Raw genomic sequence first — 19,687 nt, 5'->3', positions numbered from 1 at the left:
CCCCGAGGACTTAAACCTAATCAAATCTGGCAAATGGATGTTACACATGTGCCTGAATTTGGCAGGTTTCGGCAGGTCCATGTCTCTGTAGACACATGCTCACGTTTCATTTTCGCTACTCCCCGAACAGGGAAAGTGCAAAGCATGTAATTGGCCACTGCCCAGCGGCTTTTCTAGTCATGGGGCGGCCCCTAGAAATAAAAACAGATAATGGACCTGCATATACTAGCTCCTCATTTCAGCAATTTTGTAAGCAATACCAAATTATGCATAAAACAGGAATTTCCTATAATCCCCAGGGACAGGCAATTGTAGAAAGAGCCAATCGAACCTTAAAAACTCAATTACAAAAACAAAAAGGGGGAGAGAGGTATAATCCCACCTCACAGAATCAGTTAAATCAGTGATTCCCAAAGTGGTCTATATCGACCCCCAGGGGTCTATGACAACCTGCAAGGGGTCTATGTCAGCGAAAAAAAATTTGGGGGTCCATGAAATGAAAATGGGGGTCCACGATAGTGGATCTCAACATACACTGATAGTACCTATTTACTTACATCATATTATCTTATAATATAAAAACATATAAATTATTTATAAAAGTACCTATGAAGTAAAAAATTTATTATATATGTTTATAAAATTGTGTAAGTTGTAGGATAAAAACCTGCACATAATGATATACCAGTATCATCTTGTTACAAGCATACGCGCAGTAAACATTCTTGCCAATTTTTGTCTCAAAGCTTCGCGAACTTGCACCGACTTGTTCAATTTGTCACTCTATAAATATGAATGTGAGAAAAATACGTTCATTCATTTCCTGAATCTTGAATAGGAAAGTGCTGAGAAAATATTAAAAAAAACATAAACTGGTAGTTTATCATACAAATTATAGTGAATCAGTGTTATTTTGTTTGAGAATGCTGGAGAAAAGTAGGTACATTATTTTTTATTAAATTTTAACACTAAACTTCACTACAGTTAGAAATTTACAAAAAAATCAATATCAGGTAAGTAGGGGGTCTACCCAAAACCGAAAAACATGGCAAGGGGTCTACGGCACAAACAAGTTTGGGAACCTCTTGAGTTAAATCATGCCCTTTACGCTTTAAATTTTTTGAATTGTGATGATAAAGGTCACACAGCAGCCGAGAGGCATCAAACTCCTGGTGCCCTGGCATTTGCCGGTATGGCACGATGGAAGGATTTACAAACAGGACAGTGGAAAGGGCCAGATCCAGTAATGACGTGGGGGAGAGGCCACGTTTGTATCTTCCCAGAAGGTGCTTCTAACCCTGTCTGGGTGCCAGAGCGAGCAGTGCGTCGCCACCATGGACCTGGAAGAACAACTCATCCCATCATTCAAGAAGCTGAATATCACACCTCCGGTGCTGATGCCAGCTCAGCCAGCCCCAAAGGAGGAGGAGAGAGTAAGGCAGCAGGCTAAGACCACCAGAGAAGCTAGTGTCCCCACATGGGGTCAACGGAAGAAGCTGACCACTGATGCCCAGCAAGTGGTGAAAGAACGGGGGGGTTCAGGTAACCCCCTCCAACCCCTTTCTTGCTATGATGGCACTCGTCAGCTGCCAGGTAAGGATGGCTGCAGCAGAAACTTACTGGTCTTATGTTCCAGACCCTCCTATGGTCAATCCAGCCACCTGGACTGGAAAGTCAGTGCTAGTATTTATTAACAACACCAATATGGTCGGGAGAGCTCCGACAAACATGTAACTTCTTCTTCCCAAGGTGATTATACTTATAATGGCTTTAATGGGGAGCTCTCTATTTGCTTATCCAAAAGGGAACGGAGGGAGGGAGGGAGGGAGGGAGGGAGGGAGGGAGGGAGGGAAGGAGGGAGGGAGGGAGGGAGGGAGGGAGGGAGGGAGGGAGGGAGGGAGGGAGGGAGGGAGTCCAGAGAAGTATTTCACTTGCGAGTGGCCCGGGCCTCCCCTGTGTTCCGGCCATCCCCCGAAAAAGATTTTCCTTGTATGTATACATGTATATGTACATATTTATCTTAAAACCTTTGTATAATATATATCAAAATATGTGTCCTTGCTTTATATTTATGTATATGTGGATATATATATATATATATATATATATATATATACACACACACATACATATATATATAAAAAAAATAAAAGCATAATATGTTAATTAGACCAGATGTCCTTTTAGACAACCTTCTGGATGAAACTGGGGTTGCAAGGGAAGCCCAGATCCCAGATGCTAGAGGGAAGCTCATGCCAGCAGCTGGGAGAAGGAAGGCCTATTCTTGCACAAATTCCGTGCATCAGGCCTTTAAAAAAAAAACAAAAAACAAAAAAAACAAAAAACAAAAGGGAACTTCAGGATGTTTACAGCTTGGTCAAGAAAATAAGACGTCCTATGGTGGCACAAACATTGCTAACATTGAAGGTCCCTGGAAATGCACATGGATATTCTTTAAATTGATGTCCATGGCCTAGAGCAAAGAATATCCTTACATGATATTATTCTACAAGGTCATTATAACTTCAATATTTTACAATAGCATATTGTACAATTATTCCAAGTAAACTTAAAAATCTAATTTTTGAATGTTTGGCAATAATTTAAAAGGACAAAGAAGGATTTAATCCCTTCCACTGTGTGGAAGGCCCTATGGGAAGGCAACTGAGCATTCTATTTTGGCCTTTTCTGTCAAGAGGGACCCTCCCACAGCTGTTGCCTGGATTTTCAGTTCATGTTGAGGTTGAAGCCTCGTGGTGGCTGGTGTCTCTCGCCCAGTGGCGTGAGCTGGGCCCTCCCTGGAGAAGAAACCTGGGTTCCCCAAGGTATGTGATCAATGCCGGGGCCCTGTCAGCAGGCGAGGGGATCCCAAGGCATGTGCTGGGCATGGAGGCCACAGGGGCATAAGCTACCAAGGAGACAGAACTGAACCTCATATCACCCTGCTTGGCCCGGAGGATGGCTGGTTAGCCAATGACGGGTAAGATTCCTCAAGGGAGGGACGACCTAAGACAGGCACAGTCGCAGAGGGGCCATCGGGAGAGAACTTGGGGGTCAACAGAGGTGGGGCACAGATCCTCACCCCCCCAACATTGCAGGGTCTTGAACCTTCGCCCCTTCTGAGGGAAGTCTCCTGCCCCATGGCTGCTTCATGCTTCCCACGCCCATCTCAGATCGGGACCCAGGCAACAAACGGAGACTTGTCCAGCTCAAATCAGGACCCAGACAATAGAGACTTGGCCCAGCTTACAATGGGACCCAGGCAACAGAGAATTGGCTCATGGCAGCTGCCCTATATCTAAATCCAGCCTCAATTCAGGAACGCTCAGGGCTTTCTCAAGGATGCAAAAAATCCATTCCATTAACATTTAAGATTTAAATTTGACAGTAAAATAGTCAAGTTTTCAGATTAATTTAAATTGGCTAATTGAAATAAATATTTAAGAAAATTTCATTGTACAAAAAAGCTGTTTCTAAAGTGTTAACTAAAAATTTCTATTAGCAGTTCATTTCATGGTAAAATTGCTTAACATGTAATGAATCTAAAAGCAGTCATATTTTTGTGCACAAAAATTAAAACTTAAAATAATCAAGACTGCATTATAGAAATTTTCCAAAAAAAGGGGATAGTGGAAAAATATTATGTAAGGAAAAATATCCGGAAATATTTTTACTTTAAAAACTAATTTTCATCTATAACACTAAGAACAAGATACCTATGAAGAAACATACATGGTGTCAAAATAAGCCAAAGGAAAGTCATTTGGGCAAAAAATGAAAAAGATCCCAAGTCAAATTTATAGAAAGGATTGCTTTACTAACTTTTGGTCGAGAATATATTTATTTTTGGGAAACAACTCCAAGACCACGTGGATTCCTGCAGGAGAAGAATTGACAGGAACGCTCCAGCCATAAAGACAAGAGGAAAACAATCCAGAGATGGAAGACGCTGATGACACCTTGTCATACTAGCAGTCAGCAGCTGTGCGTCACTGCAGGTTGCCCAGGACCAAACCAGAGGTCGGACCTGCATCGCCACTGTTTGTCCATCCAGGTACCATTGCTGACATGGACTCAAAAAAACTGTTGGACATTGAAATTGGGACTCAAAAAAGAAATTTTTTGCTCTTAAAAATTGAAAATGGGGGAGATGTAGGGGGCCCCCTGGAAAATACCTGGACATTGTTTAGATGGTTGTTGACTGAGCCTGGGATATTGACAGAATCCTGTCAGTTACCTTCCTGCCCTGAAGTGCGGAGATGCTCTTAGTTCCTGGCTTGTGTTTGTCAGGCAGGAAGGAGTGGATGGGACCTGGCCCCTCCCAGGCTCCTTGTTTTTCCTGTGAAAACCCCCGCTTTGTGTATTGGAGAATAAATAGTGTGCTGTGTGGCTCAGGGGTTGTCAGTCTCTCCAGCAGAGGAGGTCTGCGACCCACCTGGGGCCCAGCTTAAACCTATTTCTGCCTCGACTCTCTTCATTTCTTTATTTCTCAATCCCTGGCTGCCTCTATGAAGAACCAATTTCATCTCTCTTTCCGTGCTGGCCACAGAGAAGGGAGATCCCCGGCCGTGTCAGGCCCCCACACTTCCCAGCTTCTCTGCCAGAGTCCTTCACCTCCTCGAAGCAGTTTGCTTGTAATTCATGCTTGATCCCCGTAAGCTTCTTGATGGCATCCTTGGAGCTGGTGTAGATCATTTTGCTCTTAAGAGGCGCAGACTCAGGGGCCCAGAAGATAAACACCAGGTCCTCCTCCTTGCTCTCCTTGGTCTCATAGGTCGCATCATACAGAGCGTAGCGGCAGTCTTTGTCCGGCAGCATCTTGACAAAGGTGGCGTAGAGGTTGTCCACTGTCTGGCCCACATCACCTACCAGGATCTCCTTGCCCTCTTCCAGGATGATGTTCTTGTCTTCACTCAGGCAGAAGAGCACCGCCTTCTTGCGCTTCTTTACCTTCATGTCATTGAACGCTTTGATGACTCCATCAGAGACAGCCACACCAGAGGCCATATTTCCGGAAGCTGAAGGAGATAGCAAGTAGAACATGGAAGGATGAGAGCCGCTGCAGCTGCTGCCGGGATCAGACTCTGATGAGGGATTTTATCTGAAGAAAAAGTCAGAGAATCAAATAGAAAAATAAGCAAGTGCTACTACTGGGCGATTAACAGATATATGATTCAAGTTGGCCAAATACAGTAAGAAACATTAGCATTCAGTCAAGTTTGAATAAGAGAAGATGAGCCCTAGCTTGTTCAGTTCAGTGGATAGAGCGTTGGCCTGTGAACAGAAGGGTTCAGGGTTCGATTCCAATCAAGGGCACATGCCAGGATTTTGGGCTTGATCCCCAGTAGAGGGCATGCAGGAGGCAGCTAGTCAATGACTCTCGCTCATCATTTATGTTTCTTTCTTTCCCTGTCCGTTCCTCTCTGAAATCAATAAAAACTAATAAAAAATATATATATTTTAAAATATATATATTTTATTGATTTTTTACAGAGAGAAAGAGAGAGAGATAGAGAGTTAGAAACATCGATGAGAGAGAATTATCGATCAGCTGCCTCTTGCACACCCCCTACTGGGGATGTGCCCGCAACCAAGGTACATGCCCTTGACTGGAATTGAACCTGGGACCTTTCATTCTGCAGGCCGATGCTCTATCCACTGAGCCAAACCGGTTTCAGCAAAAAATATATATTATATCAATATATATTAAAAAGAGAGAAGATGAGATGACTTTTTATCAGGCTAGAAATCATATAATTTTGGTGTAGTTCCTCCTGATTTAAGAATATGTACATTAAAAACAATGGATTTATAATCAAACTGAGCTTTTCCTATATCCCTCCCCCTCCTTTTGTCAGTGGCCAGATCTCACCCAGATAATGGAGAGGCCCTGCTTCACCTAAGGTTTCCTGACCCACTTTCCCTCCACTCCCCTGGCAGGTCCAACAGGGCTGTGCCACACAGCCAGGAATCTGCTGGACCCCCTCTCCACAGGCCAAACGTCACCCGTGAAGAGGGATCAGGAGACCTAACTGCTCTTAGAGAGTTCCAAAGAAATGTTTATCCCGAGGAACTTCAAAAGGAAACATTCACAGAGGGAGATTTCCACAGACATTCACTCGGACCCCAAAACCAACAGATGTGGCTGCACCCCGTCCTCCCTCCCTCTTCTGTGTACCTGATACTGGTTAAATTAAACCGTGTGTAGGAGGAGTCAGTCAAAATGGCAAGAGGGTTGGTTCATTTCCTCTGGAGTGCTACCAATAAACATGTTCATAGGCCACAAAGGGGACACTTGAAGTCTGAATGACTGACCCAGAATTGCCGCTTCCGATGTTTCACACACAGGGTCTCTTGAATTGGACCAAGCTCACCATGCTGGGGTTCCATTTTGGCACATGAGCCAGCCTAAGGAATGCTGAATTTTGGGGCATTAGCAGCAGGAGGAATGCTTATTTCCTCAGGGTGCAGCTCTGATGTATATTTGTTTATCTCACCCACATTAACACCCTTATTTAGAAAGGCTGACACATCATTATAACTTCCTCTGAAAATTGTATTTGGCCAAAGGCATCAGTCCTGTCCTATTTCGAATTCTTTCCTAAACGGGCGATGGATGATATTTTTTTCTCTGAACACGGTATCTTCTGAGTAGAGCATACAGCTCTTAAAAGAAATCGAGAATATAGTTTGGGGTGGTATTGGAGGAGGAATTCCTTGCTTTTCTTTTTTTCCAAGGCCAACCTCACAGAATCCGGTCCCACGTGTCCTGGGATTTTGTCATGGAAGATGACTCAGTTAATGAACACTTTACACTTGGAAAGAGAGGTTTAGTTTCCTTTGGTTCTTGCCAAAGCTGCTTATGAAACATATCTGGTTTGGGTGCCCACAGAGTTTAAAAATACCAGTTCATACACTCCCTCGACACATTTCATTACAGGCTAAATTTAGCACCTCGCCTAGGGCTCCGGCAGGTCACCTGCTTCTAACTAGCATGTCTCTACTTTCATGCCTGCTGCAGGGTACTCGTGTTCCTGTCTGTCCTCCCGTGTCCTCAATGACGAAAGTGACAGCTAGAGAAACAGATGCTGGTTGTCAAAGACAGCCACCGTGCTGGGAAGGCCAGACTGCAGACTGGCGACCAGCACTACATCCTGTGAAAAACACTTGTCCTAGGCTTAAAAAAGATCCGTGTTTAACCACTTGTACCTTCCATTAGAAGGGAAAATGCACAGCATTTCCCGGGCTCTCCAACCTTTGGGAAGGGACCGCGCGGACCAGCTCCTGCCTCTGCCAACCTCCGTGCCCACCTCTGTGAATGCCTGCGCCCTCTCTGCGCTCCCGGCGCCTGCGGAGGGGCTGCGGGCGGACACAGAACCGCGAGCGCAGGTGCGCCGGTGGGCGGACCCACACGGGGGCTGCGATCAGAGCTACGCGCATTCCCGCCTCCCATTAGGGTCGTGTTCTTCGCTTATCCATTTGTGAGAGCGCTTTACGCCCCAGGAGGACTCAACCCCTGTGCGACAGGTGCACTTCTCCGCGCAGTTTATTCATCCGCACCGTGCGTGGGTCGGCCGTCCCCGCACTCCCAGGCGGTGACATCATGTACGCGTTTGCAGTCTCCGAAGACGGCCTCTTTCTGAGCCCGTGGGCCGGGATCCAGGCCAGGCTGGGGCCCGGCAAAGAACGGGAGCATCGGAGTCCACCCACCAGGCGGTGACTGGCGCACGCGGCTCCGCTATCCGGCTGCCCCGCTATTTTATAGCGAGCCGGCGGGGGCGGGGCCGCGGCGCCGGGGCGTGCTGACGTAAGGCCGGCAGGGGGCGGGGCCAGGGCGGCGGCGTTCGCTTGGGTACCTCGGGCGTCTCATCCTTCCTCCTCACCCTCCTCGGCGTACTCCTCCTCAGCGTCCTCTCCGCCGGCCTCCTCAGCCCCTCGGCCTCACACCGCCCCGGCCCTCCTCCGCGCCCTCCCGGCGCCCGCCGCCATGGGCCGTGATCCGCCGCGCCGCGGGGCCGAGGGCAGCTGAAGCGCGGCGCCAAGATGGGCGAGGGCGGAGCAGGGCCCGAGCGCCAGCCGGAGCAGCCCGGGAGCCCCGCGCGCGCACGCCCGCGCCGCCGCCGCGGGGATGCCCGCGCCCGCCGCCGCGCCCTGAGCGCCTTTGTCTGCCGCCCGCGCCGCCCGCCTCACTCCTGGTCTCGAGGGCCCGCGCCGCGGCCCGGGTCGCGTCCATGAAGATGGAGCCGGGCCGGTCGGCCTCCCCAACGGGCGGCCCGGGCCCCGACCCGGAGCCCGGCGGACCCGACTGGCCGGGGGCCGCCCCTACGCCCGCCGACCCCGCCCCGCGCCCTGGGCCGGGCCCGCGGGACCCTGCCGGCTTGAGCGCCGATGGGGCTCCGGGGGCCTCCTACCTGCTGCCGAGTCAGGCCGCCGGCCCCGACGACTCCGACCCCGATCCCGACCCCGATCCCGATCCCGACCCCGATCGGCAGCTGCCCGGACTCGGCCCGCTTTTTTTCTGGACTGAAGAGTCAGAGGATTATGGCTCCCAAAGTTGTCCGGAGAGCGCGTCTCCCCGCGCGCAGGATTTCAGCGACAGCCGCCGCGGTATGGGCGAGGTCGACTTCTTCCCTCCTTCGCCCTCGCCCACGGCGGGCGAGTTGGCGCTGGAGGTGGGTCCCGTGGACACGCACCTGCCCTCGGACGGAAGCCAGAGCCGCTCTCCAGCGAGCGAGCCTGCGGGGTGTGCGGAAGACGGCCCCCGCCTCCGAACCGTGTTCGATGCCCTGGACGGGGATGGGGACGGCTTCGTCCGCGTGGAGGACTTCGTCCAGTTCGCCACCGTCTACGGGGCTGAGCAGGTAAACTCGGCGAGCGTCTGGGCCCGCAGCGTGGGAGCCTGGCCCGGGGCGCCGCCTCCGGGCCGACGTGCTCCTCTGTGGTCGGGAAATGCACGGTTAGGACCAATGGTCCCGCACGTTCTTTTTTTGGTTGAATTTTATTAAAGCATCTTTTCCTCCTTTAAAGAGGTTCTATTCTAGGGAGTCGGATTCTTTCACTGCGCCCCCCTTCTCCCTTACCCCCCCCCCCCCCTACTGTGCCACGGGAGCTGGATCTTTCCTGAACCCAGGGGAGGTAGGTCCTGGCCCAGCTGCCTGATGGACGTGCCCCCTGAATGAAGAGGTGCCTGGCGGTTCCTCCCCCTGAGGGCCCAGGTCTGGCTTGGCTGAAGTAATTCATTCCTTCAGATCTCAAAGGCCAGGCTGTGCTTGGCTACTTAAGATCACGCGAATAGACACCGTTTTGGCATTATGTTCTACAAAGACTCATCTTTTATTGTTTGGGAGACAGTGCACGCTTTTTTTATTTTATGTATTGGTTTTAGAGAAGAAGGGAGAGAGAGGAGAACATCAACTTAATGTTTTTCCACTTATTTATGCATTCATTGGTTGATGCTTGTCTGTGCCTAGACATGGGATGGAACTCATAACTTCGGTGTATCATTGGGAAGATGCTCTGACCAACTGAACGATCCCTCCCGGGCTGGTGGATGCAGACTTGAGCAGCCTCCACTTTGAAGGAGATGTGAGGTGCACAGACAGGCAGCAGTGGGCATGCACGGTGCAGGGTGGCACAGGCACCGCGCAGCCTCCCAGGGCTGCAGCCGCTCTCCCCTCCGTCTCAGCACTCCTGGAAGTTCCAGGTGACAGCAGCGCGGCTGTGTGTGTTCTGGTAAGAATAGCTCGGGAGACAGCAAATAGGTTGCTGGTGTGCACTTTTGCATATTTCACTTAGTAGTAAGAAATCCCTAAAATGCTGATCTTCTAGTTTTTGCATTTTATTGCCTTCTCAACACATGCAGACATTTGTTAAGTGGGCTTTCAAGTGTATATGCATGTTTAAGCCAAGAGATCTTTAAGAAAAGAGGTGAAGTTGACATTCTAATGTTTAGGGTATCAGGCATAACATTAAGAACCTTTATGGCCCTGGCTGGGTAGCTCAGTTGATTGGAGCATGGTCCCCATGCGCCAAGGTTGTGAGGCTTGATTTGGTCAGGGCACAACCAATGAATCCATGAATAAGTGGAACTGCAGGTCCGGTGTTTCCCTCCCTCCCTCCCTCCCTCTCTTCCTCCCTCCATCTCTTACTTTAAAAGTCAATCCAAAAATAAAATTTTAAAAAGAAAGAAATTTAAAAAAAGGAGCCTTGATAAGGGGGTCCATGCTCCCCCCTCTCCCCAGCCCCCCATTTGTCCCTTGAGCCCAGGAAGATGTGCATGCTTCTGTGGGCATCAGTGTACTGCTTTTGTTTAGCTCTCAGTTGGAAGATGTTGCTCAGACGGGTGTCCTACGTGCTGGTCTAATGGGCAGAGAGAGATATGGTATAACTTCCGGTATAGTTAGCAGGGATTGTGATTGCTGGTCCAAGCTCTTTTGATACTTTTCCTTCTTGCCCCGGGGTCAGAAAGCACCTTGGCCATCCTCCTTGGTTGTGTTTTGCTAGTGTGATGTGTCTTCTCTCCAAGCACACCCTTTCTCATTAAACCAAAGATGTTTAAAAAAATACCACATTCGTTCGTCCTTTTTTTTTTCTTTTCACCATAACCTGACTTTGATAAAGTACTTGACAGCTTATATCAGGCTCATTTGTGTTTTCGCTAGATCATCACCACCTTTCTCTGAAGTAGTAATAGGCTTCATTTCACTTTGCAGGTAAGAAACAGAAGCCCAGAAAGTTGAAGTAGCTCTCAACATCCCACAAACAAAATGTCAGTACTAGAGCGAGGTCTTTTGACCTGTAATTTTTAGATAGCTCTCAACTTCTTAGATTTGGTATCTCAAAATATTCCCATGAAGTTTCATCTTACTGACTTCATAAAATCCTTTTCATTTGAGAAGCACCTTTTGTTGTATGGTGACTGTCCTTATTGATCCAAGTGGGAAAAACTTTGGGTTGTTATTTGGGGCTGAGCTTTCTTGTAATCACAAAGGAGAAATGAGTCAAAATTCTTTGCTCTGATAGGTCCTGCTGGAATTTTAAATTTGGTGTCAGGGCTTGGGTTTTGAGGGGCTGGACAAGTGTAAGGAGGCCTGTGGCATTGCCCCTTCTGCCTGCTCCCCCAGACTGCTCAGGAGGAAGCAGTGTTAGGCTTGATCTAAGTACCTGGACTTGAGCGAGCTCCCTGGGCTGGTGGAGGAGCAGATGAATTCCCAGTGCAATGAAAGGTTGACTTGTGTGTGTGTGTGTGTGTGTGTGTGTGTAAGTTTTGCTGTCCTTTACTATGATTTTAGACTTGCTTTTCCCAAGTCCCTTATCAGAATACATTATAGAGGAGCAAAGAGAAGAAATATTTTCTGATAGTGAAGTAGTTTAGAGAAAAGTGAAGAATTCTACCTCATGATGAATATTTTTGAACTTTTAAATGAAAAGTCTTGAACATACTCATAAGTAGTCTAGTGACCTCCTCCCTACCCCCATCTCTCTGCTCCCTAGCCATTGCTCAGTTTCAGCAGTCTTGGTTTATCTGTAAACTTCCCATCCCTGAATTATTATTTAAAAAAAAATTTTAAAATATGTTTTTATTGATTTCAGAGAGAGGGGGGAGAGGGAGAGAGAGATAGAAACATCAGTGATGAGAGAATTATTGATCGGCTGCCTTCTACATGCCCCTCCCCACTGAGGATCGAGCCTGCAACCTGGGCATATGCCCTGGCTGGGAATTGAACTGTGACCTCCTGGTTCATAGGCCAGTGCTAAACTGGCTGGTCATCCCTGGATTATTATTTTGATAACATATGTGACATATTATTTCATCCATAAATATTTCAGTATATATTTCTAAAAGATAAGAATTCATTTGAAAACATTCATGATTTTTTTTGAAAACCCTAGAAACTGTTTAGATAAATTGGATAACAGCAATAAAACCATAAATTTTGTACTTTCCACCTTGAGATTTCAAAATATTGAGTGCAAGAAACTCTTAGAATGGTCACATTACTGTCCTCTATGATAACAAATAGATTATCTTGGTTATTTCAAAATTTTCAAAGATATTATGTTCAGTATCTTTTAAGTAATCTGTTTATGAAGAAAACATTTTAAATTATTTAAGTGCTATAGCTGAAGTTTTAATATAAGCAGCTCCCATTTATAATACAGATGGCCTTTGTGTGCCTCTTCAGCAATGTCATGGTGTGTTTGGATCTCATTACATCATCTGGTGATAGATCAGGTGTGGTGTAATATAACAGTGTTGGCAGGAGTCAGCAGAGAAAAGGAGAAAGGTCTACAGTGGAGCTTTCTAGGTGAAACAGGACTCAGATGCACCCAGGCACTAGTTGTGAACTTGGAATAGGTTTTTAAAAAAATATGTTTTTATTGGTTTCAGAAAGGAAGAGAGAGGGAAAGAGAGATAGAAACATCAAGAATAAGAGAGAATCATTGATCAGCTGCTTCCTGCACGCCCCATACTGGAGATCAAGCCCACAACACAGGCATATGTCCTTGACTGGAATCGAACCTGGGACCCTTCAGTCCGCAGGCTGGCGCTCTATCCATTGAGGCAAACCGGTTTCGGCTGGAATAGTTTTGTTTTTTTTTAAACAAGCTTGACCACTTCTCATCAATACAATTCATACTGAGAGTTCTGATACTTTTATAGTCATCACTAACTCATTGTAAAGCAGAAATTATAGAATAAATTCTAAGAGTATTGTGGAAAGGATTGGCTTTATTTTTCAAAAGAATTACTTGTAGGGATTATCTTCACATTGTATTAATGCCCTAACTTAAACATTTACGTTTTGATAGTCACTGATCCTTTTCAGAGAACCCTATATATGGAAGCACAGAATGAAAGCCCTTCAGTAACATTGTAGGCTTTGTCTGTCCTCTTCAGGACAGTGCTTTGCATAAGTAGGCTGCTAGGGGAGTGCTGATACTCAGGTCTCCCTGCTTTTCATTCCTGTTCCTCTGCTGGTAGGAGTTGGAAGTCCCTAGGGACATTTGGCTGAGCCTTTTGTTTATTTTGGCTGCACCTTTTAGTTGCTTCAGTGTCCTTTCCAGTTTCTACTCTAGCCTTGAATTTAAGTGTGTGTGAGTGTGACTGTGCGCAAGAGAATGAGTACTTGTGTAAGCAGGTCATGTGGGGCTGATGTGTGAGAGAGAATGAACCTAGTATGTGAGAGTAGGTGCATGTGGGAGCTTCTGTTTTTTTTGTGTGTGTGTATGTGTTTGTATGTGTACCTCTTGGTCTGTATGTCAGGTGAATTGGTAAAAGATAATGATTTTTAAAAAAATACATATTTTCATTGATTTCAGAGAGGAAGGGAGAGGGAGAGAGAGAGAGAAACATCAATGATGAGAGAGAAACATTGAGAATCATTGATCTGCTGCCTCCTGCACACCCCCTGCTGAGGATCAAGACCACAATCTAGGCATATACCCCGACCTGGAAACAAATGATGACCTCCTGTTTCATAGGTTGAAGCACAACCATTGAGCCATGTGGGCTGGGGCCAGAAAATGTTTCTTTATGTGATTGATCACAGGCAATTGTGTTAGTGTGTTAAAAAATGTCATCTTCAGCCGAAACCGGTTTGGCTCAATGGATAGAGCGTCGGCTTGGGGACTGAAAGGTCCCGGGTTCGATTCCGGTCAAGGGCATGTACCTTGGTTGCAGGCATATCCCCAGTAGGGGGTGTGCAAGAGGCAGCTGATCGATGACTCTCTCTCATCGATGTTTCTAACTCTCTATCTCTCTCCCTTCCTCTCTGTACAAAATCAATAAAAAATACATTAAAAAAAGTCATCTTTATATTATAAAAATAACGTGTTTATTATTTTAATTTTTTTGATTGATTTTTTTTAAGAGAGAGAAACATTTATTTGTTTTCCCGCTTATTCATGGACATCGAACCTGCAACCATGGTGTATAGGGACTATGCTCCAACCAACTGAGCTACTCAGACAGGGTGCATGCTTATTATTAAAAAATCCTGGAAAATACAGAGTGATGTCCTATATACTAAAAGCCTAATATGCAAATTGTCCCCTCTGGTAGTCATCCCACCAAGAGTTTGACCCCTTGCTATAATGTGTGTTGACCACCAGGGGGCAGTGTGGAACATGGTGGGCTTCGGTGGTGCTGGCAGCAGGTGGCAGTAGAAGCAATGCTGGCCCTGATGGATTCTAACAGTGGGACTACAGCAGATGAGCCAGGACAAAGGCAGGTGTGAGCGGGGCCCAATTGCCCTGCAGATAGTGATCAGGCACTGAGGGAGAAAGGGCAAATAGCAATATTAAAATATTCTAATTACTTTCCTTTCAGTGTGCACGAATCCGTGCATGGGGCCACTAGTAAAATATAAAACAAAAAATGACTAACAATCGCATTATCCTGAGAAAAATACCATTAGTATTTTAGTGCATTTCCTTCTGGATTTTTAAAAATATATATTCTATTGGTTTTTTACAGAGAAGAAGAGAGAGGGATAGAGAGTTAGAAACATTGATGAGAGAGAAACATTGACCAGCTGCCTCCTGCATACCCCCTGCTGGGGATGTGCCTGTAATCAAGGTACATGCCCTTGACCGGAATCGAACCCAGGACCTTTCAGTCCGCAGGCCGATGCTCTATCCACTGAGCCAAACCGGTTTCGGCTTTTTTTTTTTTTTTTTTTTTTAATATGTTTTTATTGATTTTAGAGAAGGAGGGAGAGAGAGAAACATTGATGAGAAAAATCAACATGGATCGGCTGCCTCCGGCACACCCCTTGCTGGGGATTGAGCCCACAACCCAGGTATATGCCCTGACCAGGAATTGAACCAGTGACCTCTTGGTGCATGGATCAACTCTCAACCACTGAGTCATACCAGTGTGGCACTTCTGAACTTTTTTGTTAATACACACACACACACACACACACACACACACGACTGTATATAAAAATACACAATTGGGATAATTGGTTAGAAATTAAGTCATTTCAATAGATGTTCATTGCTTAAAAAGATCAAAGTAATGTTCACATCAGCAGCACATGTACTAAAATTGGAAGGAAATAAAAGATTAGCATGGCCCCTGTGCAAGGATGACATTCAAATTTGTAAAGTGTTTCATATTTAAAAATAAATTAAAAGATGAAATTAAATACCAGTAAGCAATATCAGAAAAATAAGTATCACTATAATTCCATCTAGAAAGATAGTTACTTTAAGTATTTAGTAAATAATAAATGAAAATATGTAGTATAATAAATGCTTCATTGTACAAAAATTGTATAATTTCAATATCTGTTACTTTGGACCTGCTTTTTGATCAATTTTTTAAAATTGAAGATCTCGCCAAACCCGTTAGGCAAGTGCCTGTAATTCTTGAAGGTTGGCTTCCAGTTGGTCATTTTCGTCAATATCTAATAAGTAACTTTAAGTAATTCGTGGAGGAATTACTTAAAGTTACACTTACCCTATAATTTAAAAAGTTCCTGAGACTAGTGGATTAGGATAAAGGGGTTCATTATCATGGTTAGTAAAGAAAATACGTTTTTTCAGTAGGTACAATTTTATTTTGCTGTCCAAATATTACATGCTCGTTTTAGGCAAGTTGGTATTACTCTAGTTACAATTGTGTTCTTATGTTTTTTATTTTTAAAACCAGAGCTAATATTTATTTTAAAAATATATTTTATTGATTTTTTTACAGAGAGGAAGGGAGAGGGATAGAGGGAAACATCGATGAGAGAGAAACATCAATCAGCTGCCTCCTGCGCACTCCCTACTGGGTATGTGCCTGCAACCAAGATACATGCCTTGACTGGAATCGAACCTGGGACCTTTCAGTCTGCAAGCTGACACTCTATCCACTGAGCCAAACCGGTTTCGGCTATTTCTAAAACTTTTAGCTATTTTATTGAAATCTTGGTTATTTTTCTAAAGACCCATGTGTTCAGAAGGATTTAAGTTTGTTAAATGATCTATTGTACTTTTACTTTTGTTGGATACTTTTATAAACTTTTACTATAGTGTTAGAGCCTTCTGTGTTCACACGTAAGTAGACTTGCTGTAGTCAAAAGTGAGCTTGCTGGTTTTTATCCCTGTTTTGAGCTAGGGCTCCATGGTATTGGGAGGTTATCAGTGTTGTTGTCAGAGGGTTTTGTGATTGTTTTTCATTTAACATACAGTAATTTATTCTGTATTTCTTTAAGCAAGTTTAATCAATTTAAAGCCTAAAACTCAGGTTATGAATGAAGTGGTACCTGTTGGCTAAGACTGTTGGCTAGGTGTTTATCTGCTTTGACAAGAGGAATTGTTCAGGATTATAAAGACCTTCATTGCTGTATGTAAATCATTGGACACTAAACAGAACATTTTACTGTCTCTAGTAATCCACAGATATTCCAAGGGCTTTTTGTTGTTGTTGTTAGATTAAGGTACCTGCCAGTGAACTGATTAATTATATTTTAAAAAAGTTAAGTAGTAATTTAATCTTTACTAATAGATTGCTTGAGCCTCAATAAAAATAGGTAAAAATCCACACCGATTAGAAAAAATTAGAATTTCCTCTGAAAGCCTATTGAAGTGCCCTTTAAAAACTGCAGCCAGTGAGAACATTTTTCTATTGAAATGCAGATGAGGGATGTGAACTGTGGAGAGATCTACCAGAGGGTGGCTAGGTTCCTGGTTCTGCTTCAGAGCACTTGTTAACCTTTAGGGTTTTGTGTACAGTCTGATCCCTGGTCTTCCTGCGTATATCAGTGAAGGCACTTCAGAGCTTCGTCTAGAAGATTCAGGAGGGCATAGCAAGCTTGACCAGTGTGTTCTTAGGTAAGATTTTTTAAAACATGAGTCACAGATGAAAGACTGATACAAAAATTCTTAAAGGTCAAAGGGAAAAGAGACTTAAATCTGATAGGAGAATGGAAAAAGATATGAAGACATTCCACAGAAAAAGATACACAAATAGCTCTTAGACATACAAAAACAATAACAAAACAAAAATGTAACCTCAGAACCAGCTCTCACAGGTCCTATCCTGTCTCCAACAAGACCCAGAACCAAAGTTTAAGCCTTGGATACACCACTTATGAACCCTTAACTGCTCCTCCCTACAGAACCAAAGGACTAGAATCTGGCCAGAACTTGAATCCCTTCAGTGAAGGGTTCATTGTCCAGGAAGATCTGATGCTTAAAATCTCATCCTGAATCTTGGATTGAAGATCGATTTGAAACTTGCCTCCTGTTTCCTTACCAGTCAACTCACAAATAAAGCTTTTTCTTTTCTTAAAAGCTGGTGCCATAGTATTTATTGGCTTCTACCGTGTTTCCCTGAAAATAAGACATCCTCCGAAAATAAGACTTAGCGCATGGAAAGATAAGACATCCCCTGAAAATAAGACCTAGCGCAACTTTGGGAGAAAAAATTAATATAAGACACTGTCTTATTTTCGGGGAAACGGTATGTGCATCAGGCAGTGAACCCTTGCTTTGTAACAAAGATGCTCAGTTACACTCATGATAAGAGAAACACAGACTAAAATCACTGAGACAGCATTTCTTGTTTACTTTGGCAAAGCATGAATACATTCAGTTGTGAGGCTCTTGGGAAATAGGCACACTCTCATACTGCTGGTGAGAGTACAAAATGGTACAGTCTTCACTGAGGGGAATTCAGTAGTATCTGTATATGCATTTTTCCTTTGACCTAACAGGCCCACTTCTAGGATGTAGCTTTATTTATAAATATAAATCGCAGGTGCACACAGTTATTCATAGCAGTTTCATCTATGATATAAAATATGGAAACAACCCAAAAGCCATCAGGATTAGTGAAATACATCCACACAGCAGAGGACTGTGCAGCTGCAAAAATAAAAGCAAGATTCCTATGAACCGGTAGGGAGTGATTTCTAAGATATATTGAGGAGGGGGAGGACAAATTAATAACATGTGGTAAGAAAGAATAAGTATTGTATGGTTCATCTTAGAGAATAGTCAAATTATAGAGATGGGAAGTAGAATGGTGGTTCCCAGGGGAGGGGAATGGGGATGGTGTTTAATGGGTGGAGTTTAAGTTTGGGAAGATGAAAAAGTCCCAGAGATGGGTAAGGGTGATGGTTGTATGACAATGTACTTAATGCTACCGAACTATATACTTTAAAATGGTTAACTTACTATAATTAAAACACACACCCACACACCCACACCCACCCACACACACACACACACACACACACACAAACAGATAAGGGATCTGAGGCCCAGAACACGAAATGATGGACTTAGAGGAAGAGGAATTCACAGGTAGAATAAGAAACCAGTCCCTAGACTAGCCTCTATCTCCTTGCCCTTATCCTCCTGATCATGTAGTTATAATCTTCAACCCATCTGAGGTTTCCATACTCATGCTCCAGGGCAGGCCTGGGCCAGCAGGATCTGACTGTTAAAGAAAAGAAAGAAAAAACATGTGAAATAAGAAAGAAGGGGAGCCTTACCTGGTTTGGCTCAGTGGATAGAGCATTGGCCTATGGACTGAAGGGTCCTGGGTTCAGTTCCAGTCAGGGGCACATGCCCTGGTTGTGGGTTTGATCCCCAGTAGGGGGTGTGCAGGACGCAGCCGATAAATGATTCTCATCATAGGTGTTTCTGTCTCTCTCTCCCTCTGCCTTCCTCTCTGAAATCAACTTAAATATATTAAAAAGAGAGAAAAAAGGGGAAATAAGAATATGCATATATTTGTTCCTACAAAAAGAGACACAGGAAGGATAGACTAGAAACTAATTGTAAATAATTTACTTAGGCAGGTGGGGACAAAGGTATAATTGATATGGGTGAGAGACAAACTTATCTGAGAATGCATTTAAAAAAAAAATCTTTATATTGATTTTTTAAAGAGAGAGGAAGAGAGACATATCAATGCATATTGATGTGAGAGAAACATCGACTACCCCCTGAATGTGTCCCAACGGGGGATCAGACCCCAACCTAGGTATGCGCCCTGACCGGGAATTGAACCTACAACCTTTTGCTACTGAACAATTCTCTAAGTAACTGAGCCATCCGGCCAGGCTGAGTATGCCTTTTTTTACAATTTTGACTTTGAACCATGCGAATATTCTAAATACTCAAAAAATACAATTAAAGCAATAATAACGGGGGGGGAAAAACCCCTAAAATTTAGTTCAAATATAATTTAAGCCACATGAATACAGAGCTCTGTATACCTTTAGTGGAATATGTTCAAAAGAAAAAAAGAACTACAAAGTAGGTTTGTTGATAGATCAGCAGTAGTAATTTTGAAATTACTTTGGTTATATTTTGGGATAGTGCCATTGAGAAATATACTGGTTAGTGTTGGGAACCACAGTTCTCAGGGAGAAAGGAGATAAAAATATGGTATGAAAAAGGTGGGGAAGAACCTTGTCATCTTGGGGTTTAAATTAGAGGTATCAATGTGAATACCTGTTCAAAAAAAATTCCTAGCTCTGCCTCCTGAGAGGGTGTGGGGGCAGTGACATCCTAATAACAATGAGTACCCCTTGCCCCCAGATCTTGGCTGCCAAATATCATTTACCACTAAAAGAAACAAAGATCCTTGGAGAAATAGTCCAGATTTTGGGCAGACTAAATTCAATGTGAACCTGATTTATTTTGTACCAGAAAGCAAGGAAGTGTTCAAAAATTGATG

The 19,687-nt window shown here is 44.5% G+C and overlaps 2 protein-coding genes across 4 annotated transcripts in view; one reads left to right on the top strand and one right to left on the bottom strand.

Moving 5' to 3' along the window:
- Positions 1-3,559: 3,559 nt before the first annotated feature.
- On the bottom strand, positions 3,560-7,690 carry LOC311620829 (cofilin-1-like). The gene is made up of 2 exons (XM_084880524.1): positions 7,561-7,690; positions 3,560-5,101 (listed from the first exon to the last, which is right to left on the bottom strand). The coding sequence occupies exon 2, from the start codon at positions 5,041-5,043 to the stop codon at positions 4,507-4,509; it is 537 nt and encodes a 178-aa protein (XP_084736650.1). The 5' UTR covers positions 5,044-5,101; positions 7,561-7,690; the 3' UTR covers positions 3,560-4,506.
- Positions 7,691-7,856: 166 nt separating this feature from the next.
- Positions 7,857-19,687, top strand: part of RAB11FIP3 (RAB11 family interacting protein 3) — a 96,334-nt gene continuing 84,503 nt past the window's right edge. Inside the window, exon 1 of one of the 3 annotated variants that reach the window (XM_084880493.1) lies at positions 7,857-8,861. In XM_084880493.1, coding sequence (XP_084736619.1) covers positions 8,232-8,861 — 630 coding nt within the window. In that variant the 5' untranslated portion in view covers positions 7,857-8,231. The remainder of the gene's footprint in view (positions 8,862-19,687) is intronic. The other 2 variants (XM_084880491.1, XM_084880492.1) reach the window with 2 other exon arrangements.

Source organism: Pipistrellus hanaki (assembly GCF_964339955.1).
Source record: "Pipistrellus hanaki genome assembly, chromosome: 4".
Lineage (NCBI taxonomy): Eukaryota > Metazoa > Chordata > Mammalia > Chiroptera > Vespertilionidae > Pipistrellus > Pipistrellus hanaki.
The sequence above is the reverse complement of the archived record's forward strand: the minus strand, read 5'-3'. Positions and strand labels throughout refer to the sequence as shown.